The following is a 24075-nucleotide window of genomic DNA, read 5'->3' on the forward strand; positions in this document are numbered from 1 at the left end:
GATCACAAGATATTCATAAAATGTCTTAAGGTGAATTGAAGTCTATAGAGAATCCTTGCATACTGTAACAGCATCTTTAATATGATTTTTCAGGACGGCTATACTCCTTTTTTGCTTGCAGTCAGAACAGAGAATGAAAAAATGGTGGAGTTTTTCTTAAAGAATGGAGCAAATGTGAATGCCTGTGATAATTCCAAAAGGTACAGTAATCAAAGATTGAGATTAAGAAATAGAAAAAAATTTCTAGAGGAATAAGAAAACTTAAATTACAGAACACTCTCAGAACAAGAATAATTAAATTATTGTGAATGGGTGAAAAATTACAATAAATGATATCACCTATGAAAGGAAAATCTTATTTTTGACTACAACTTAGAAAGTGTATGTGTATGTCTATACTTAAAAACATCTACAAAGATATAAATGTATTAAATAGATGGTGTTACACATCGAACTGCATCAAATCTGGAAAATATATACTTTTCATCTTTTGAGTTTCCTCTTTTGGGTTTCAGAGGAGCCTTTTTCATGTTCCAGGGCTTGATGCATATGTCCTCTAAAAAACTAGGGTCATTTGGAAAAACTAGGGTCATTTGGAAATCTTTTTCATCATGTACAATCTCTATTCTATTTGGATCTCTTTAGGACATCCTATACAGCATTCACAAATGATGTAGGTGACCATATGCCTCACTAGCTTAATGTTGATGCTTTCTCATTGAACACAGCTATATCTTTGTTTGGCATGTGTCATAGAATCTTATGTGATCTTAACATTTACTTTGAAGACACCTTGTTTGATATCACCAAAAACCCACACCCAAAATAAACCACAAAACGGACTTTTTCTTAACAGACAAAAATGACTGGTTACTATTGTTAAAGTAACTTTAGAATTAGTGGACTGGCCAGAGTAAAGGTCAAAATTAATACCAAATGACAAGAAAGGATAAAAGCAGACTTTGCTTATAGCAACTGTAGCCTGCTGTGATTAAACAAGCTATCTACTTCCCAGAGGGGAAATGAACATATCTATTATCCTAGTAATTACAAATAAATGCCAAGCACTATACGGGACAGTGGATATATGTATTTATATTATTTTTTCAGAAGTTTAATTAATATAAAACAATTGTCATTGAGAAGGCTTAAAGTGCCTCAAAATTGCATTAGTTGGAAAACATGATCTCTATGCTAAACAGCTATTATAGTTAGGATTATCTCAAGTTTAGAATACAACTTGCAAAATATTGAAGAGGAAAAGGAAGATTAAGAGTAGTATTGCATTACAAAACTTAAAAGCAACTGAGAAAATGAACATGTAGATTATTTGACCAGAAGCTTGAGAGCATTTGTCTTTGGATTTGGAAGAGTGACAATGAAAAGAAATGAAATGGCATAGAATTGCCATATATTGATCAGTTTTCATAAAACCCAATAGAGAAACATAGGAATTCATTTAGCTCAATATATGATGTTTCCTATGAGTCAAAGGTCTTCTGAAATTCTGATTGGGTAAGAGTAGCTTGAACTCACCCAATTCCAATAGAGAAAAATTCATGACTGATTAAGCACAATTATATAAATATTTAGAATAATTTTAAATGCATTTGAAATAAAGATTCTAAAAGTATAAAAGATCACTTTCTAATGAAATAAAAATACAAATATTTAAGAATAATAGATTGACCTTTTCTTGAGCTGAGATTTCAAAAGATTTTTATGCTATCTTTTGTGCCTTCACTTCTGACTATTAACTTTAAAAAACCCTTATCATTTTACAATATGTGAAAATATTGTCTAACACTAATGCCAGAAGTTTATGATTCCATCAGTTTCAATGTCACTCGTGATCTATTTTCTATTCATGTAAACTTAACCTGGTTCCTTTTGGGGCCTTTTAAATTGGACTCTAAGAGAAGAAGGTTTAAACACATTTCTGCATACTAGAAAAAGTTGATCAGTACTTGAAAATACCTTAAAAATACTCATGATTTCACCACTTGGGGATATTTCTACACTAATCCAACCTTTAGAAGAGTTAGCCAGTTTTTGTAGTTATCACTGAATAGTAAAGGGATAGCAAAATTTCACATGGTTTTTCTGATATTGCTATAATGTGACCTGGGGAAAAGCCCACAAATCATTGAGCATATCATTAATTTGGTACCTTGGAAGATTTGTGTTTTTGTTAGTATCAGTATTCCTCCTACCTGTGCAACTCATAACCATCTCAGATCTTAAGAAACTGTCTTCAGGAGTTAGTGGGCCCTCCTCAGATTTACTTGTGCTCACTTTCTGGTCATGAATCTTTATTTCAACTTGTCCTTAAATAGTAGCATCTGTTGCTGTATTCATGTTTGAAGACTTTTATGTTTGTTAATGTAAAAAAAATAATTGTTCTGGATTTGCCTTTGACAACCAAAGGTCACTTCCATATTATGATGAGGCATGGGGATAGGAATTTAGTGAAAAGCATTGCTGAGATTATTGATTTCTAATCTAATAATTTTCAAAGAGCATCTACTTTACTTTGGAGGCTAGCAAACAAGTAAAAACTGTGCAATGTCCCTAACTGAAAGTCCTTAACTTTCTCACACAGTGACTTTGACATACTCTCTTCTTTATTATACAGCCCTCAGATTTAACAATCCCTGCTAAAAACCCCAAAAGGACAAAAAAACTACTCTCTTTATGGCTTTATTTACCAATATTAATGGTGCACAAGATCAATAAGAGTATTTGTCTCCATAGCTGCATGTTTGTGCTCTACATACATATTGACCCCAAAGAAAATGAGATATCTTCTTCTTGAAACATCAAGAAAGATCTGATTTAATGTGACTTGTTTAAATTCTTAAATGCAAGTTTTTTCTTTTTTATTCCAGAACAGCTCTCATGATTGCTCTCACCTTTGGTAATAAACCAACAAACATAATCAGTCTTATGATTCAACATAATGTTGACCTCTCTTGTGAAGATGAATTTCAATGGACAGCTAAAAACTATGCTAATATCAGTATTGTTGATGTGTAAGTGCTAACATTATAATCCTAATTATTTTTATGTAATTTCATTTACTTATTTTTCCATTCATAAGACTTTTATTCTAATATCAATTTATTACATACATTCTTAATAATTATGTTTGACTTGTTCACTAAAATGTCATAAGACACTAAACAAAGTCAGCCATCACCTCAAGTTATTTCCCTGTTAATTATTTTTGTAGCATATGCATATTAGGCAAGTATCCAAAAAAATCACAAAAGCAAAAAACTGAAATAATAGTAAATACATTGATTTTTTTTTGTTTTAATGTTGTGCTGGATACAGTGATTTTCTGAATATCAAGCAATTCATATTTACTGCATTTTTACTTATATATTTGTTTTAGGTTGCCTAAACCATTTAAATATAAATAAAACGAGTATAGCAAAAATAATGAAACGTGAACAGCAAGTAACTTTACAATTTACTTCTCAATTTCTCCTTCAAATCACTTCTCTAGAGAAAACTGAAAATTAAAAAAGACTACTATTGTCACAGACCCAATCTTATTGGATGCATTGGTTGCATCTCCTTTTTGCTGATTTCAAATGCTTCTTCATATGCTTGTTGTGATTGATCCACTATTCCTTTTTTGTCATCATCAGACACAAGCTCAGACAAGTAACAGCAGTAATCTTCTTTCATTTTCAAATAGAAAAAGCTGCTTTCTGCCTGTGAAGCATTAAGAATCAAGAACTTTCCTGATAGACCCAGCAATTCATTGTAGATCTCTCTTTTGTGTTTCCATTTACTCTTGGGATGGTCATCTATTGTTTTTTCTCAGAACTTTTTGTCTTTTGCTAAAAACTTGAAATGGCCCTTCCAGAATGACCTCTAGGCCCTTAAGATATTTTTGTAAGCAACAGAAAGATGATTCCTTTGCTTATTAGAAAATTAAGGTTCCTTGCTCAGTTACAAAGTGTATGCAAGATGCCATCTCATCATATCTCTCAGCCTGCTCAACCAATTTGTCCTTCTACACCAAATCCTTTTTATTCATGACTGAATATTCAGTGCCTGGATTGAGTGGCAGCACAAGGGGTTTCCTCTGACTGTGGGTGAGAGCAGTGACCAATAATTGCATTTAAAATAATTTTTCCTCTACACACTTGGAACAGATTAGAGCTTTCCTAGTTGTATAATGCAGTAACAGCATGGCAAGCAGACTAATGGAACTGGAAAAAGGACAAAGTTAGGTATCCAAGTTCAGTAGGGTATAAGCAAGAGAAAGGAAAATAAAATAAATTTTAAATAATTTGAGATAGTTTTTAGAGATAATAATGATAATGCTAGCTGCTATTTTCATAGCTCTTAAAGGTTTTCTAATACTTTACACAAAAGTTGTATTTAATTATGTTAGGCTAGTTTGGGAGAATAATTACATTGACTCCTATGCCATCAAATAATTGGTAACTTTAAAAAATAATAAATACTAATAGGAAATATTAGAATGTATATGGAGGTAGTTTGGTACTAGAGAAAGAGTGTTGGATTTTAAGTCAGAGAACCTCAGTCTCAGAGAGATCATGTCCCTCACCATATGTGTGGCCTTGGACAACTCTTAGCTTTTACTGGACTCAGTTACTTAAACTATTAGAGAGAGAGAGACAGAGAGACAGAGACAGAGACAGAGACAGAGAGACACAGATAGAGAATGAGAGAGAGGAGAGGAGAGAGAGATTAGACTAGTTGACTTATACAGACCATTTCACCTCTAATCCTACAATCTCATGATACTGTAACTAAAGACAAGTATAAGAAGTCTAGATTGTTATGCCCTGCAGAGTTTATCAAAAGAAGAACACTTTTTTTTCCCATTTGAATAAGTTTATATTTAGTCAATTTAGAACATTATTCCTTGGTTACAATAATCACATTATTTCCCTCCTTTCCCTCCACCCACTCTTCCCTCAGCCAACACGTGATTTCATTGGGTATTACTTGTGTCCTTGATCAGAACCCATTTCCATGTTGTTGTTTACACTAGGATGTTCATTTAGAGTCTATATCCCCAACCATATGCCTTCAACCTATGTATTCAAGCAGTTGTTTTTCTTTGGTGTTTTTACTCCTACAGTGTTTCCTCTGGATGTGGATAGTGTTTTTTCTCGTAGGTTCCTCTGAGTTGTTCAGGGTCATTGCAATGCCACTAATAGAGGAAGTCCATTACATTCGATTATATCACAGTGTGTCAGTCTCTGTGTACAATATTCTCCTGGATCTGCTCCTCTCACTCTGCATCAATTCCTGGAGGTTGTTCCAGTTCACTTGGAATTCCTCCACTTTATTATCCCTTTGAGCACGATAGTATTCCATCACCAACATATACCACAATTTATTCAGCCATTCCCCAATTGAAGGGCATCCCCTCATTTTCCAATTTTTTGCCACCACAAAGAGCGCAGCTATGAATATTTTTGTACATGTCTTTTTCCTTATTATCTCTTTGGGGTACAAACCCAGCAGTGCTATGGCTGGATCAAAGGGCAGACAGTCTTTTATCTCCTTTGGGCATGGTTCCAAATTACCTTCCAGAATGGTTGGATCAATTCACAACTCCACCAGCAATGCATTAATGCCCCGACTTTGCCACATCCCTTCCAGAATTCTTTGCTTTCCATTGCTGTCATATTAGCCAATCAGGTAGGTGTGAGGTGATACCTCAGAGTTGTTTTGATTTGGATTTCTCTGAGTATAAGAGATTTAGAGCACTTTTTCATGTGCTTATTAATAGTTTTGATTTCTTTAACTGAAAATTGCCTATTCATGTCCCTTGCCCAGTATCAGTTGGAGAATGGCTTGATTTTTTGTACATCTGGTTTAGCTCTTTATAAATTTGAGTAATTAGGCCATTGTCAGAGGTTTTTGTTATGAAGATTGTTTCCCAATTTGTTGCTTCTCTTCTAATTTTGGATGCATTAGTTTTGTTTGTACAAAACCTTTTAAATTTGATGTAATAAAAAATATTAATTTTACATTTTGTGTTTTTTTTTAGCTTAGCTTGCTTTTTTAGCTCTTTCCTTTCCCAAAGATCTGACAAGTATACTATTCTGTGTTCTCCTAATTTGCTTATAGTTTCCTTCGTTATATTCAGTTCATTCACCCATTCTGAGTTTATCTTGGTATAGGGTGTGAGATATTGATCCAAACCTAATCTCTCCCATACTGTCTTCCAATTTTCCCAGCAGTTTTTTTTTATCAAAAAGTGGGTTTTGCTCCCAAAAAACTGGGATCTTTGGGTTCATCATAGACTGTCCTGCTGAAGTCATTTACACCAAGTCTATTCCGCGGATCCTCCTTTCTGTCTTTTAGCCAATACCAAATTGTTTTGATAACCACTGCTTAATAGAATAGTTTGAGATCTGGGACTGCAAGTCCTCCTTCCTTTGCATTTTTTTTTCATGATTTCCTGGATATCCTTGATCTTTTGTTCTTCCAAATGAACTTTGTTATGTTTTTTCTAATTCCATAAAGAAGTTTTTTGGTAGTTCAATGGGTATAGCACTAAATAAGTAAATTAATTTGGGTAGGATTGTAATTTTTATTATGTTAGCTCATCCCACCCATGAGCAATCAATGCTTTTCCAATTGTTTAGATCTAGTTTTAATTGTGTGGAGAGTGTTTTGTAGTTGTGTTCATAGAGTTCCTGTGTTTTTCTCAGCAAATAGCCTTACGAGATACCCTTACTAATTATTATTTTCATTGCATTATGATCTGAGAAGGTTGCATTTATTATTTCTGCTCTTTTGCACTCATTTGCAATGTTTTTATACCCTAATACATGGTCAATTTTTGTGAACGTACCATGTGCTGCTGAAAAGAAGGTATATTCCTTTTTGTCCCTATTTATTTTTCTCCACATGTCTACTAACTCTAATTTTCCTAAGATTTCATTCACTTCTCTTACCTCTTATTTATTTTTTGGTTTGATTCATCTAGTTTAGATAGAGGAAGGTTCAGGTCTCCCACTAGTATAGTTTTTCCATCTATTTCATCCTTGAGCTCTACCAGTTTCTCCTTTAGAAATTTGGATGCTATGCCATTTGGTGCATACATGTTGAGTACAGATATTTCCTCATTGTCTATACTGCCTTTTATCAGGATGTAATTACCTTCCCTATCTCTTTTAAATAGATTTATTTTTACTTTGGCTTTGTCGGATATCATGATTGTGATTCCTGCCTTCTTTTTATCAGTTGATGCCCAGTAGATTTGGCTCCATCCTCTTACTTTCACCCTATGCGTATCTATCTTCCTCATGTGTGTTTCTTGTAAAAAGCATATGGTAGGGTTTTCTATTCTAATCCAATCTGCTATTCACTTGCATATTATGGGTGAGTTCATTCCATTCACATTCAGAGTTATGATTACTAGCTGTGTATTTCTCAGCATTTTGATTTCTACTCCTGGTCCTGCCTTTTCTTCTTTCTTCTTTCCCTCATCTTTCATCTCCTTTGCCACATCTTTCCAGCTGGTTGATTTTGGCTTTCAAGACACTATTTTCTTGTTTTAGTTCAAGTGCCTCTGTTTCTAGATGACTTATCTTAATTTTTAAGTTCTTTTCCCAATTGTCTTCAGCCTCTCTTAATTGTGTTTTGAATTGTGTTTTGAGTTCTCCCACAGCCTGTATCCAATTCCCTGGGATTTCTGATTTATCATTTGCTGATCTCTCCCCTTCTGTTCCATTTGCTGAATAGAAGCTGTCTATTGTAGTTTCTTTTTTCTTTTTCTGTTTTCTCATATTCACCCCTTCTTTACTCCCCGTATTAGTCTGTGCTCTTGCTCCTCTCATTTTTTTGGTTTTGGGGGCTTCTGTCAGCCTCCCGGAGCTTTGACAGAAGATCTCTCAGTGTAGTCTCTGGGGGAGGGTTGTTGGGGGTTTGAGCTTCCCTGTCCTCTGGAGGCTTTTGATTGGCTTAAAGTCTAGCAGTCAATGAGGATGGGTGTGGAGCCTGGGCTTCCCTGAGTTCTGGAGACTTTTGATGGGATTAAGTTCAGCTTAGTTGGGCTGGATGTGCTCTGAGTCCAAAACCTCCTGGAAGGCTGGAGCAAATATGGAGGATCTCCACAGCTCTGGCCATTCTGCCAGGTCTATGATCCCTCTTTAGCTCCTTCCCTGCCATCTGTGTTGAATGCTCTGAACTTGGCACAGCCCTGCCCTCCAGACCAGCACCTTTGCCTGCCTAGAAGTTCCCGCTACTGCTGGAGTCTTAGTGCTCTGGGTGGGAGGGGGGATGGGTCCTGGGACCTTCCTTCTGTCTTCCCCTTAAACCCGAGTGTTCTTGGATTCCAGCTTTTCGGGGGGGGGGCATACCTTTTGAATTAAGTCCAGCAGGAGGGTTCCTTGGCTCTGTCTTGTTGTTAAGTTTGATTTTCAGTTCCCTAGGAGCATTCAGTTTGTGATCGGTTAGGAAGGGTATTCAGAGGTCTGAACTGCTCCTTTTAGGCTGCCATCTTGACTCCTGAGTCACAATTTTTTTTTTTTTTGATAATCAGGTCTGGTTATTTAAGGTTTTGAGATATACAATGACTTGGTGCATATACTTTTTAACTTGGTTGATATAGACTTCTTACGTTTTCTATTTTATTTCCTAAATAGTAATCGGGAACTATTTCTCCAACATGAAACTAGGCAGTTTAATCAACTCCCTTCAGCCAGAACCAGTGGTCCAGATGGGAATTCTGATATTTCATTTACTTTGGGTGGACCTTCCTTGGACAAAGAAGGTAGGACTGAAAACTTGAACAAATACTTGAACAAATATCATTTAAAAAATGATATGCTTTTAAAAATTTTCCATTTTATGCTTGTAAGGAATGGGATACTAGTTTATTTTTCTTTACTCAATTTTTATCCTTGTAGATTCACTATTTTGAAACTTCATAAAAACACTCAACATTTCTCTATTAATAAATATAATAATGATAATTTTAATACCTACTTTAATCCTAAAATTACTTTTATGTATACTATAAAACAATTTAAAATGTACATATTATTCTCAATATGTTTGACCAAATTAAATTAAATCTCTTAACATTTAAAAATGTACTATATTTAGCTATATTACTTTTTTCTGATTCTCAAATATGGAAAACTAAATAATACATATTAGGACTACCTGAAACTACACACACACACACACACATGCACACACACATACACACACACACACTCGTAAATCTTATGTATGAATATATAAAGATAGAATGATAAAATAACAATTTAGAGAGTAGAATTCTCATTATGTTCTGCAACCCTGTGTGAATTACTTATCCTAGCTTTAGAAATGTGTACATTTTAAATGTTACCAAATTTTAAAATATTCATAAGGCTTTCTCTCCACAGATATTAAGAACAAAAAAATGCCAGAAGGATTAGGAGGACCAGAGAACAAAGAAGCAGGTTTGAACGGTAATGCATATATTCCTAGATTTTCAATACATAATGGTATACATGCTCACCTCCAAGATGACTCAAAGGAAGGCTTTAACTTCTTGATTTGTTCAGTTGGGACAAAGCAGAGTGGAATGCAACACATTTTCATGATATAAGATCCAACTGTGTTTAATAAAGTGAGAAGCTTATTTTTGAACAACTTGCAAATATGTATGTGTATATATAAGATGTGGTCAAAAAGTACCAGATTCCAACCATGAAGAATGAACACGCTAGCATCCTACTCCTAAGGGGTCTAGAAGTAATTTTCCCTTCCCTGGGTCCAACATTTTCCTTTTTTCCTATTATTTCTTGTACTCTTTTGAAAAAGAAACTATGAATAACCTCAATTTTGTAGATTTTATGATTTTATTTATGAATTATGACATTATGAAAAATTTATGAATTCTTTAGATTTGACAATTATGTTCTTAGGTTGAGCATTTTTTAGTTATTATTACTGGTTTCTTTGATATTTTAATTCAGTGTTATGGTAGAAAAGGTACAATTTATCCAAAACATTGGATTCCAAAAGACTTTTCATACTGCTCTCTAAAAATAGATATTCAATTTGGTTTTTGAAAAACCATGATTTTCACTATGTAACTTCATCTCCCTGCATGACATCACAGATAATACCATGAACCACTTAATAACAAATGGCAACAAGTAAAAGATTACTTTCTTCACTGAAAATATTGCTTTTGAATAGGCAAGGCAGATTTTAGGAACATGAGGTGTAGTCCTGACTGCGCCACCAACTAGTTCCTTAATCTCTTTGAATCTCACTTTTCTTTTGCTTCTGCTTACAAATATAAAAGGAAGAGTTTGGAATGCCTTCTGAAATCCAAGCCCTTCTAAACTACTAACTTGCCGCAGTCAGGGTCCAGCCTCACTCATGACTCCAGGGTTCCCGACAGGTGGTGAATGATCAGTCAACAAAAATAACAAACAGAAGACACTTAATCATTACAACCATGGGGTTGCTTTGCACCTCAGAGCTGTTCTGCCATGCCCAGGCTGGGATTTTATTTTTATGCCCATTTTCTTGGCATGCAGATTACATTACCTAACACACATGTTCAAAGAGAGATAATTGGAAAAGTGATACATTAACTTTTAACAAATCACTTGTATTGTGATTACAGACAGAATACAAGATAAATGATTTTGTCACAGGTGGCTTACTAGGGATTTTGGGTTACTGATTTGTGTAATTGAGTAGGGATTTTGGGTTACTGATTTGTGTAATTGAGTGACTAAGGCATATTGAAGCTTAATGTACCTGTACTGTACCTGTATGTATTATATAGACCTCTATGATTGATTTGTGTGCTGGCTTCATGAGAAAGTTTTGGGCTTGGCCTGTAGCTGTAGTTTTGCTGGGAATTATGTACCTAAGTAAAAGTTAACCCATGATAGTCTTTTGGGATTAGGTTTGAGGGTCTGATCTTTTGGTGATGTTTTCAAGAATTAGGGTATAGGTGTTTTGCTCTTGCATTATTCCTTTTGAGACTAGGGGGAATAATAATCATGCCAATTCATAGGTAATGGGCATTGATGAAAGAGGTCATGTAAAAGGGGGACTGAGTGGGCAGTCACATCTCCCCAAGGACCACTCTGTGGTCTCCCCAGCTACCATACGTGACTCTGTCAAGGCATTGTGGTCTGATGGCCACCAGCACTAACTTTCTAGGCAAATTCATTTTTTAATATCATTGATGTGTAACTTTTTAAGTCAGATGATGCATAATATGGTTAACTGACATCCAGAACAAGAATTTCAGGGAAAGTTATGGTATTCTGTAAAATAACCAAATACAGATGTTTACTCAAATTAATTAAACAGGTTACTGCTTTAGTTCAAATTTTATTTTTTGATGTTGCTTTTACTACTTTTGTTTACTATAAGCATTACCTAGAACAAAATAAGTTTGAATTCATTATATTGATATTTTTCTTTATAACATGTTATTAGAAAGGAATATACTATTTTTGTACTTAATAATCTTTGAACCTTTGATCTAGAATATTTCAGAAATGATATAGATAAAATATGTAGTGATAGACTGTTTAGAATTCTTGCTGTTTTTGATTAAACTCAAGAATTTGAACTTTTTATCTAAAATATAAGGATTTTTGAAATTCCCATTTAAAAAAAGTACTTTGTAATGGTAATTTTTTGTATTTCTCATTCTTGGATTGAGTTAATCTCACTCTATATATTTTGATATTATATTTATTAAATATTATGTTAATATTATAATTACATTCAGATATAAAAAACAACCTAATAAGTTATATTTATAAACTCTTTTGTTTTGCTTTTCTGGGTGCCCAGTTCAAGTTAATTGCTTATGTATCACAAAAAGAGAAGGGAAGTATCACCTTGCCCCTACTCTGACCTCTAATTAAAAAACCTATCCTATTTTGAGGGCGATGCTGTAATTTCTCACCATATTGAAATTCTGCTACAAACATTATGTGGTATTGCTTGGGTATTTTCTGATTATTACCGAATGAACGAGAGTCCAAACCATGGGACTTGGGTTGCTTGAGAATCTTTCCAACAGGGGGCTCTTAAGAGACTGCAATGGACAAGCCCCCCCAAAGCATGACTCTTCTATATCACTCAATTCTGTCAGTTTCCCCTTGTCATGTGACATCAGACTGCCTCGTTCCATCACATCTGGTACAGGAATGAGCCTGGAGACCACAAGGAGTGACCATATCCAGCTCTGAGGACAGAAGAGCTTTCCTGCTTTTTCCAGCCATCCCAGAGAAACTTTTCCTGCTCATCTCTGACTGGGGGACAGAACTGAGAAGGGCTCTGTGGGAATCTAGCTGACTTCTTCTGTTCCCCCAGACTTTGGGGAAGGGTTCAGGAATACCACTTCATCCTGCCCAATGAGGCATAACATTTTAGCTCAGTTACATGGTAATGGGGGGAAGCAATGCAAGAGTCATAGTTTTCACTCATAAAATATGTATTTTTATGCTGTATGCTAAAATCTTCTTCTAAAATTCATCTGGGCATAGAGTTAAGCCTGAATTCTCAAAGTTTTCATAGACAAAATGAACACTTTCACAGGTCCTAGCTAGCAGGAAAGATTTTGAGTAACACAGGTAGGACCCATAATAGTTTTCTGTTCCTTCCAATGAGCAAACTAGTAAGGCCGTTGATTAAGTCATAAAGGGCTTGTAATGTGTAGTGCATACAGGTAGGCACTCCACCCTACATGGCAGTGAGTAAAGCCTGGAGAACATACAAGGTAAAGATATGTTCTCCACCTGAAAGCAACCTATTTCAGTTATTTAAGAATATCTTTTGCTAATCTTTCAGCCTATTAAGAATTAATCAGGAATGTTCACAAATTACCAAGACAAACAAATATAGGGTTTAAGAAAAGTACTAACAAGGTTAGGAATTCAGATAAAGGAAAAATCAGTAATCTGGAGTCATCTAGGAAAGCCTTGAGGAGGAGCTGACATTTGAGGTGAGCTTGGAGGATAAGATTGCACAATGTAAGGGTTTTCTGTATGCAGGGAATAGCAGGAGCAAAAACTGAGAGGGAGGAATGGAGAGATTATTGGAATTGGGGGGGCAGGAATAGAAAGCAGTCAAGTAGTCCATTGTGGATAGCATAGATGGCCTGAGCAAGATGAGATGAGGCTAGACAGGTTGGTCAGAGCAAGGTTGTGGGAAGTATTGGTGTGAGGCTAAACATTCTGGACATCATATTGTTAAGAGGAGGGGGTTTTGGGGATGTGAAAAGATGTATTGTACTGGGTCAGTGTCAGTAGCTTGACTGTGTGTTGAAAGGCTAACAGACACTCTGCCCCGGACAGAGCCTGATCTCAGATCATACACAGACCATTCAGGAAAATGGGAAAGTAGGTTTAATTAAAGAGAATAGGTTAAAAGGGCATGGGATAACCCTAATGCTAAACCCCTCTAACTAAAGGTCCCAGGGATCTAATGTCTCTTCACAGAGATTGTTGTTCTACACTAATCCTCTCCTCACTTCCTAGAAAATCCCTAGTCCCTGTTCTTGCTAAGCTACAACTAAAACCCCCCTTAGATGGTATTAAGGTAGTGGTCTGTGTAAACTTGATAGGACCCAGAGAAGGTCCTGGATCCAAAAAGGACCCAGACCTGGTCTCACAATCACTGACAGTTGGTCAGGATCACCAGGTTCTGCTCTGATGAAATACAGATCATAAGACAAGAAGCAGCCACCATGTCCAGATATCTCCAGAGAAAGACAGCTAACCCCCCTTAGTTCCATTCTACCCTTCCTTTTTCTGCTGGTTTCATGCCACTCTCCTTTGCAAACTTACACACTTTCCTACTAAACTCTTCCTTATAACAATATTCAGTAAGTAACTGATGATTTTCAGTAGCAAAGTGAAGACAAGAATCGTGTATGATGTCTAGTTTGGTAGCTGGAGAATCAGCCTTAGCATAGTAGATAGAAAGCTTGTCTTATAGTCATGAGTGTAAGACCCTTTTCTGATACATCCTGGCTGATTGCCTCTAAGCAGATTATTTCATCTTTCACTTCCTCAGGTAACTAACTCACTAAGATTATAATTTGCAGAGTTGTCTGTCTATATCCACAGAAACAATTTTTTTCATTAAGAATTCCATGTAGATGAAATCTCATATCTTGTTGAACATATTTAGTTCAAAAGAAATCTGAAAGCATTTTGTTGGATGGATAGGGAAAGTCAAGTTAGATAAAGAAGGAATGTACTGTGTGAAATGGACAGATTGGCATCTCTATATTTCTTCCCCTAGATTAGTGTGATGATTGATAGAAAAAGAAGTGCTTAATTCACTGCTCATCTGACTATCTTTGGACTATATTTTGAGGGGATAACAGAGGCACATTGTACATCATAAGTTATTGGTGTTTATTTTTAGTGTCCCTTCCCAGGAAGGCTTGAAAAGCAGAGATATATTGGTTTGCAACTCATCAACCTCTTCCTTGTAGAAATGTAGGGATCTATACAAGGTGCATTGTTTCTGCATCTCTTTCCTGTGGAGAAGAGCTAGAAATATATGTCATACTAAACAAAGCAGTATATCTGGATGTGCCGTGATGCCATGTCATATTGAATATGGCAGTACTGTATCTCTAGACATGCTCTCTGTGAAGACTGTGGTAAGAAAGGTGAAACAATGAAGGTACTTCTTAATCTTCTGACATAAAAAGCCCCTATTAATCACATTATGCTAGCTCATCCCTTCTGTTTAGGATATCTGCTAGAAATATAGTATCTATCAGTGTGACAGAGCCTGCTAGAGAAATGCTGATGCAAACACATCACTGACAGGCATCAGATGCTTTAAGGAGACCTCTTTGTGTCCATAGAAACTTGCCATTTAAGACATTTCTCTACAGCAAAATCCCACTTGTATTGTGGGTCCTTGTCATTGTCCCCAAAACTGCATGGCAGAAAAGTTTCAAAAATTATATTTTAGTATTTATGTTTTAATTGTATTTTACTTCTTTCTACAGTAGTAGAAGAGAGTGCCCCAGAAGACTCTATAAGCAGGTAAGTGTTTTGTGGCAAGTTACTATTTCTTCTTACTAATTAATCTACATGGTCCATCTTCTATTAGATGCCTCCATCCAAGGCAAGGTAGATGCTCAAGTTCCAAAAAATGAAATATCTTAAATTTAATCAGTTCTTACCCTCCCCATAAAACCCATGTTTTACTTCATTATCTGATGAAGAATTATGTTTGTTAAACTCCTTGGGGGATATGTTCCAAGCCTACTGTGGATGGCTGAAACCATGGATATAACTGAATTCCTCCTGACCCCATGTAAAAGTGTGCTTTCTCCCCCCACTCTGTTCTCTGGGAGCCTCCCACCCACCCACCTCCCCCACCATAAAAAACGAAAAACTAAAAATGAAACAGAAGAGACCTTAGCCAGGGGGCAGACTGCTACAGACCTCAAGACCTCCAGCTTTCAAGTTGATTGGAGGTAACTTAAACCACAGAAAGTGAAACCTTAGATGAGAAGCCCCTGCTAAGCAGATTGGCAACTGTTCCGTGTCAGAATTGCCCAGGAACATTGAAGGATTCAAAGGCTTCCTTAGGATCACAAATCCAGTATATGATGAGGGAAACATGGACCAAGGTTACCTTTACTCCCAGACCTACTGCCTACTCATTTCCCCTTATTTTATTTAATAGTTATTAGAGGAATGGAGAAGAAGTTATGTTCTTCTATATGACCACACTATATATAAGTTATTTGGGATGACTTCCTTTTAAGGCATATCATTAGTGCAAATATAAATCTTTTTATAATTGTGAGAATTCATCTTAATGCTCAGGGATGATCCGGTAAAGGCACTATCAGGGTGGAATGGGGCTTAGTCACTGGGGATGAGGTCCTGAGTCACAAAAGGAATTGGTATTGGAAATGCTTTAGCAGGAGGGAGAGCAGCAATAGAAAGAAGTGGCTGTTAAGTGGCTTCTGTTTACAATTCTTTTGGACAGCATAGGAAGGAAACTTTCCCACACTGAGACTTTGGTACAGTAATAGTCTACTTCCAAATTAGAGGTATCTGGGTAAACTTTTATATCTTGAGAAGAAGTGATCAACCCATTAAAAGTACATAATTCCTCTGGAGCTCAAAGAGAGGCAAACCAACATGATAAAGCTTTAGCTATAAATGCCACCAACATGAAAAACTGAACACTAAAGGTCTTCCTTCCAATAAACTCAATATTCACACAACACAGAAGGTTATTTTGCAATGATTTGCAGATCTCATGCTTCATTTGTGTTTCTGCCAGTGACAAGAGTTAATCTTAATATAGAAGAAAGTGCAAAGTCTACAGGAAAGTCTTTCTACTCTCCATAAGATCAGGTAGAATGAAATATTCCTAGAAATGATAGAGTTTTTAAGAACAAAAAAGGGGGATTTCCAGGTAAACATGGTGGATGTCTACATGCAGGACTCTTTCTCTCCTCACCACCTACTGATATAGACTACCTCTAATAAGACCCCAAAAAACAAATTCATATGAACAAAGGGATTCTACATACAGTAGGGCACAGCTTTGAAGGTACATGGAATTTGGGCATTTTCACAAGATAAAGGGTGAAAAAGCTTTCACCAAAACGGAAACAGATCTATCCTCTCCAACCTCACCTACAGAGCCAGAGTCAGAGCCAGTGAGAGCTAGAATCAGTGAGTGAATGAGGGGCAGCTCTAGAGTGAGTGAGGGGACATCTCTAGGTTCTTGGCAACTGACCTGAAACCCCAGCAGGCTGAAGAACATAGACCTTGGGTGCCAGCAGGGAGATAGCACAGCAAAGGGCAACAAACAGTAGAAGCTGCAGAGACTTGAGAGGTGGCCTCGGGCAAAAACCTTAACTCCTTATTCCATACATAGAAAGCCTGTCCTCCTCACTCAGATTTCTGACTGGAAAGGGAAGGAAAAATCACCATAGTGATGGCAAACAGTGCCCATGAGCAACAACTTCCCAACACCAAGAAAAATAAGAAGGCATTGGCCCTGGTAATTTTTATGGAGGAAAAATCCAGACTACAGAGGAAATAGCAGAACAGGAAAAACAAATAAATGCACCAAAAACTCCCCTCCCCCCCCAATGGAAACTGGCCACTAGCTCTTGAAGAGTTTAAATCAGAGCTTATCAAAAAGATGATAGCCTTCTTTCCAGAAAAGTGGGACATAGTTCAAAAGAAAATAACAATTTAAAGGACAGGAACTCTCCCAGTTGGAGAAACAGTCAGAAGCCACAAAAAAACAGGATAGACCAAACCTAAAAGGAAAATCAAAAGATTATAGTGGAAAACCAGTCCTTAAAGACCAGAATTAGGCAATTGGAAGCCAATGATATTGCAAAACAGAATCAATAAAGCAAAGTCAAAAGACTGACAAAATAGAAGAAAACATATATGTCACTGAAAAGATGATAGATAAGGAAAATAGATCACAAAGCGACAATTTGAGAATCATTGGTCTACCTGAAAAGCCCAAAACAAACAGAAATCTTGACATCATACAAAAATTATCCAAGAAAACTACCCTGATATTCTTGAACAAGGAGGGAAAATAGACAGTGAAAGAGTTCATAGAGCATCCTCTACACTAAATCCTCAAAAAAATAAACCAATGTATTTGCCAAATTCAAAAGCTTCCAAGCTAAGGAGAAAATTTTATAAGAAGCCAAAAAGAAACAATTCAGATAGCAAGGAGCACCAATCATGATTACACAAGATTTGGCAGTTTCCACACTAAAGGACCACAAGGGTGGAATATGATGTTCAGAAAGGCAAGAGAACTGGGTCTTGAACCAAGGATCACCTACCCATCAAAACTGACTATGTACCTTCAGAGGAAAGTATGGGCATTCAACAAAATAGAAGATTTCCAAGTATTTGTAAAGAAAAGACCAGAACTAAGTGGAAAGTTTGATATCCAAACACAAAAATCAAGAGAAACATGAAAACATAAATAAGAAAGCCTCTCTTTCTTAAAAAAGGAAAACAATGTTTTTTTTATTTAAAATTTCTTCTTTAAGGATTTCAATAAGATCAAATTGTTTATATTAATATATGGGGAAAATGTAATTTGTAACTCAAAAATTATATTCACTATTACAGTAATTAGAAGAATCATTCACAGGAAGAGATTGGGGTAATAAGTGGTATAAGATAATATGCAAAAAAGAAGAAGGGAGGGGGGAATAGAAGATGGAACCAAGAGAAACTTGAAGATATGATTACCAGGAAAATCTATATTACACAATGAAGGACATGGGAAGGGGAAGAATACTATTATAAGAAGGAGAGGAAGAGAGTGCTAATAGGTAATACTTAAACCTCACTCTCATTGAAATCAATTCTGAGAGGGAAGAGCATCTAGATCCACTGGGATTTCAAATTCTATCTTACCCTACAGTGAAAGTGAGAAGGGAAACTAAAGGGGGAAAAGGGCTGGGAATACAAAAAGGGAGAGAAAGAGAGGGGTGAGGGAACTTAACAGACCCTAAAAAAATAAGAAGGGAACAAAAAAGGAGAGGGTGGAAAGGGAAGCATATTAAGGGTGGGGATTAGGGGGACTGATTAAAAGCAAAAAACTTGTTTAAAAGGATTTAGCAAAAGAAGAAAGGACAGAAATAGAAGAGGATATAAAAATGTTGGGAAATACACAAGAGGCAATCATAACTTTGAACATGAATGGGATGAACTCACCCATAAAATGAAAACAAATAGCAAAGTATTAGAAACCAAAATCCTGCCATATATTGTCTACAAGAAACACACCTGAGGCGGATAGATACAAGGTCAGAATTACAGGTTGGAGTAAGATCTATTGGGATTCATCTGACAGAAAGAAGGCAGGAGTTGCAATCATGATATCTGACAAAGCCAAAGTAAAAATAGATCTGAGTAAAAGAGATAGGGAAGATAATTACATCCTGATAAAAGGCAGTATAGACAATGAGGAAATATCAGTAATGAATGTGTATGCACCAAATGGTATAGCATCCAAATTTCTAATGGAGAAACTAGTGGAGTTGAAGGAAGAAATAGATAGTAAAACTATACTAGTGAGAGACCTGAACTTACCACAGAAAATTCACTGATCAATATGTATGCACCAAATGGTATAGCACCCAAATTTCTAATGGAGGAACTACTAGAGTTGAAGGAGGAAATAGATAATAAAACCATATTAGTGGGAGATCTGAACTAACCACTATCAAATTTAGATAAATCAAATAAAAAAATAAATAAGAAAGAGGTAAATGATGTGAATGAAATCTTAGAAAAATCATAGTTAATAGATATATGGAGAAAAATAGATATGGACAAAATGGAATACATCTTTTTTTTCAGTAGCACATGGTACATTCACAAAGATTGACCATGTACTAGGGCATAACAATATGGCAAACAAAAGCAGAAATAATAAATATAACCTTTTCAGATCATAATACAGTAAAAATAATAATAATTATTTTTATATAAGGGTGCATGGAGAGCCAAATAAATATTAATTGGAAATTAAACAATATAGTTCTACAAAATTGGTTAAAGAACAAATAAAAACATAATTTCATTGAAGAAAATGATAATGATGAGACATTCTTTCAAAATCTATGGGATGCAGCCAAAGCATTACAGGAGAAATTTATATCTTTTGAGTTCATATAGTAACAAATTAGGGAGGGCAGATGTCAATGAATTGGACATGCAAATCAAAAAACTTGAAAGCAAACAAATTAAAAATCACCAGATGAAAACTAAATTAGAGATCCTAAACATTAAGGGAAAAATTAATTAAATTGAAAGTCGAAGAACTATTGAATTGATAAATAAGACTAGAAGCTGGTATTTTGAAAAAACAAAATAGACAAAGTACTGGTGAATCTAATAAAAGTAAAGAAGAAAACCAAATTAACAGTATCATAGTTTAAAAGGGAGACCTCACCTCTAATGAAGAGGAAATTAAGGCAATCATTAAAAACTATTTTGCCCTATATGGCAACAAATATGACAATCTGGGTGATATGGATGAATATTTACAAAAATATAAATTGCCTAGATTAATAGAAGAAATAGAATTCTTAAATAATCCCATATCAGAAAAATGAACTAGCTATCAAAGAACTCAAGAAAAAATCGCCAGGGCCTGATGGATTCACAAGTGAACTCCATCAAACATTCAAAGAACAACTAATTCCTATATTATATAAACTATTTGACATAAAAAGCTAAGAAGGAGTTCTACCAAATTCCTTTTATGACACAAATATGATACTGATTCCAAAGCTAGGCGGGTCAAAAACACAGAAAGAAAACTATAGACCAATTTCCTTAATGAACATAGATGCAAAAATCTTAAATAGAATAATAGTAAAAAGACTCCAGAAAGTGATAATGAGGGTTATTCATTATGATCAGGTAGGATTTATACCAGGAATGCAAGGATGGTTCAATATTGGGAAAACCATCCACATAATTGACCAAAGCAAATCAACAAAAATCACTTGATTATCTCAATAGCTGCAGAAAAAACCTTTGACAAATTACAGCACTCATTCCTATTGAAAACACTAGAAAGTATGGGAATAGAGGGGCCTTTCATAAAAATAATAAACAGTATATATCTAAAATCATCAGCAAACATGATCTGCAATGGGGATAAATTAGCATTCCCAATAAAATCAGGTGTGAAACAAGGATGCCCATTATCACCTGTATTATTTAACATTGTACTAGAAACAGTAGCAATAGCAATTAGAGAAGAAAAAGAAATTGACGGTATTAAAATAGGCAATGAGGAGACCAAGATATTACTCTTTGCAGATGATATGATGATCTACTTAAAAAAATCCTAGAGAATCAACTAAAAAGAAAGAGAAATCCCATTCAAAATCACCTTAGACAAAATAAAATACTTAGGAATCTATCTCCCGAGACAAACACAGGAACTATATGATCACAACTACAAAACACTTTCTACAGAATTAAAGCTAGATCTAAACAATTGGAAAAACATTAGCTGCTTCTGGGTGGGAAGAGCTAACATAATAGAAATGACAATCTTACCCAAACTAATTGACTTATTTAGTGCCATACTCATCTAACTACCAAAAAACTTTTTTATAGAATTAGGAAAAAACATAAAATCCATTTGGAAGAACAAAAGATCAAGGATATATCTAGGGAAATAATTTTTTAAAAAAGGCCAAGGAAGGGGGCCTAACAGTATCAGATCTCAAACTATACTATAAAGCAGTGGTCATCAAAACAATATGGTACTGGCTAAGAGACAGAAAGGATCATCAATGGAATAGACTTGGGGAAAGTGGCCTCAGAAAGACAGTCTATGATAAACTCAAAGATCCCAGCTTTGGGGGACAAAAATACACTATTTGATTAAAAAAAAAACTGCTAGGAAAATTGGAAGACAGTATGGGATTGATCGGGTTTGGATCAACATCTAACACCCTTCACCAAGATAAACTCAGAATGGGTGAATGACCTCAATATAAAGAAGGAAACTAAGTAAATTAGGTGAACACAGAATAGTACACTTGTTAGTTCTCTGAGAAAAGAAAGATTTTAAGATCAAGCAAGAGTTAGAAAAAATTACAAAATGTAAAATAATTTTGATTACATTAAATTAAAAAGGTTTTCTACAAACAAAACCAATGCAACCAAAATTAGAAGAGAAACAACAAATTGGGGAAAAAATCTTCATAACAAAACCTCTGACAAAAGTCTAATTACTCAAATTTATAAAGAGCTAAATCAATTGTACAAAAAAATCAGACCATTCCCCAATTGAGGAACATGAATAGGCAATTTTCAGATAAAGAACTCAAAACTATTAATAAACACATTAAAAAATGTTCTAAATCTCTTACAATCAGAGAAATGCGAATCAAAACAACTCTGAGGTATCACCTCACACCCAGAAGATTGGCTAACATGACAGCAAAGGAAAGTAATGAATGCTAGAGAGGATTCTGCTACAAAGGAAAGTTATGAATGCTGGAGTGGCAAAGTTGGGGCATTAATACATTGCTGGTGGAGCTGTGAATCGATCCAACACTTCTGGAGGGCAATTTGAAACTATGCCCAAAGGGCACAAAGTCTGTCTGCCCTTTGATCCAGCCATAGCACTGCTGGGTTTATACCCCAAAGAGATAAGGAAAAAGACTTTTACGAAAATATTTGTAGCTGCTCTCTTTGTGGTGGCAAAAAATTGGAAAATGAGGGGATTCCCTTCAATTGGGAATGGCTGAACAAATTATGTTACATGTTGGTGATGGAATACTATTGTGCTCAAAGGAATAATGAACTGGAGGAATTCCAGGAACTGATGTAGAGTGAAAGGAATAGAACCAGGAGAACATTGTATACAAAGACAGATACACTGTGGTACAATCAAATGTAATGAACTTCTCTAGTACTAGTAATGCAATGATCCTGAACAATTCAGAGGAATTTATGAGAAAGAACACTATCTACATTCAGAAGAAAAAGTGTGGGAACAGAAACACAGAAGAAAAACAGCTACCTGATCACATGGGTTGATGGGGATATGGTTTGGGATATAGACTCTAAAATGATCACCCTGATGCAAACATAACAATATGGAAATAGGTTTTGATCAAGAACACATGTAAAACCCAGTGGAATTGAAGGTTGGCTATGGGAGGGGTTGGAGGGAGGGGTATGAAAGAACATGACTCTTGTAACCAATATTCTAAATTGGCTAATATAAAACTAGGAAGTAATATTATTTTGGATAATAGACTTACTGATAGCTTCTACAACAATGTTTTCTTTTCTGCCCAGTTGAATCATGTGGTAGGAATAGTTTCCATACTCTACTCAATTAAGTCATCCTTTGTAGTGTGCCAACTGGTGGTAAAACACATGGCAACAACTAAAAAGCTTTTTTGGTGATTCTCTTCTGGAAATAAAATTAAGAATTTTTGTTCTCTTAAAAGATTTTCTGATAAACCTGGGCCTGATGATTCCTGGCTAACTTCAGATGAAGAATTAGATTTTAATATTCAGGTAAATATCTGTTTGAAAAATTTTACAAGGATATTACATTCTCCTTACCCTTTTTAGCTTCCTTTTATGTTTTGTTCTCTCATTAGAATTCAAGTTCCTTGAGTGGAAGGACTCTTTCTTTTTGTTTCCATTTATTTATTTATTTTCATTTATTTTCATTCATTCATTCATTCATTCATTAATTCATTAATTTATTTATTTGTTTGTTTGTTTGTTTATTTAGTCATTCATTCATTCATTCATTTATTTATTTATTTATTTATTCATTCATTCATTCATTTATTCATTCATTCATTTATTTATTTATTCATTTATTTATTTATTCATTTATTCATTCATTCATTTATTTATTTATTCATTCATTTATTTATTTGTTTGTTTGTTTATTCATTCATTCATTCATTCATCCATTTATTTATTTATTTATTCATTCATTTATTCATTTATTTGTTTATTTATTTGTTTATTTATTTGTTTATTTATTTATTTATTTATTTGTTTGTTTATTTATTTATTTGTTTATTTATTTATTTATTCATTCATTTATTTATTTATTTATTTATTTATTTATTTATTTATTTATTTATTTATTTATTTATTTATTTATTTATGCTGGGAATTTATATTCCCAGCATTTAACATTGGGTCTGACATAGACTAAGTACTTAATAAGTATTTTTTCTAAGTTATAGGGTTTTGTGATCCCAGTACTGGTAAGTTTTATTGCAGTATGATTTGTAAAGGTTCTGATTCAAATCTCTGCCTTTAAATGTTTGCTTTTTTTAAAATATAAATTATCTTCTTCCTAATCTACATTCATGGAGTTTCTATGTGATAATAAATTATATTTATATAATGTCCTTGTAAAGAGGGCCCCCAAGAGGTTTGCACTACACTTTGGAGACATAAATATAACACAAGACTTCAAGTTTAAAGGCCACTAATGAAAATATGCAAAAGAAACACAGGGAGCTTTTTTACAAGGGTA

General features: G+C 34.9%; 1 protein-coding gene across 1 annotated transcript in view; it reads left to right on the forward strand.

The window, feature by feature from the left end:
• LOC100014454 (ankyrin repeat domain-containing protein 26) overlaps positions 1–24075 on the forward strand; it is a 113978-nt gene that overhangs the window by 14481 nt on the left and 75422 nt on the right. The window contains exons 5-10 of the mRNA XM_056799585.1: positions 94–200; positions 2889–3032; positions 8652–8779; positions 9402–9467; positions 15017–15053; positions 23018–23087. Of these exons, the coding sequence (XP_056655563.1) occupies positions 142–200; positions 2889–3032; positions 8652–8779; positions 9402–9467; positions 15017–15053; positions 23018–23087 (504 nt within the window). The 5' untranslated portion in view covers positions 94–141. The remainder of the gene's footprint in view (positions 1–93; positions 201–2888; positions 3033–8651; positions 8780–9401; positions 9468–15016; positions 15054–23017; positions 23088–24075) is intronic.

This window comes from Monodelphis domestica, chromosome 5 (genome assembly GCF_027887165.1).
Source record: "Monodelphis domestica isolate mMonDom1 chromosome 5, mMonDom1.pri, whole genome shotgun sequence".
Lineage (NCBI taxonomy): Eukaryota > Metazoa > Chordata > Mammalia > Didelphimorphia > Didelphidae > Monodelphis > Monodelphis domestica.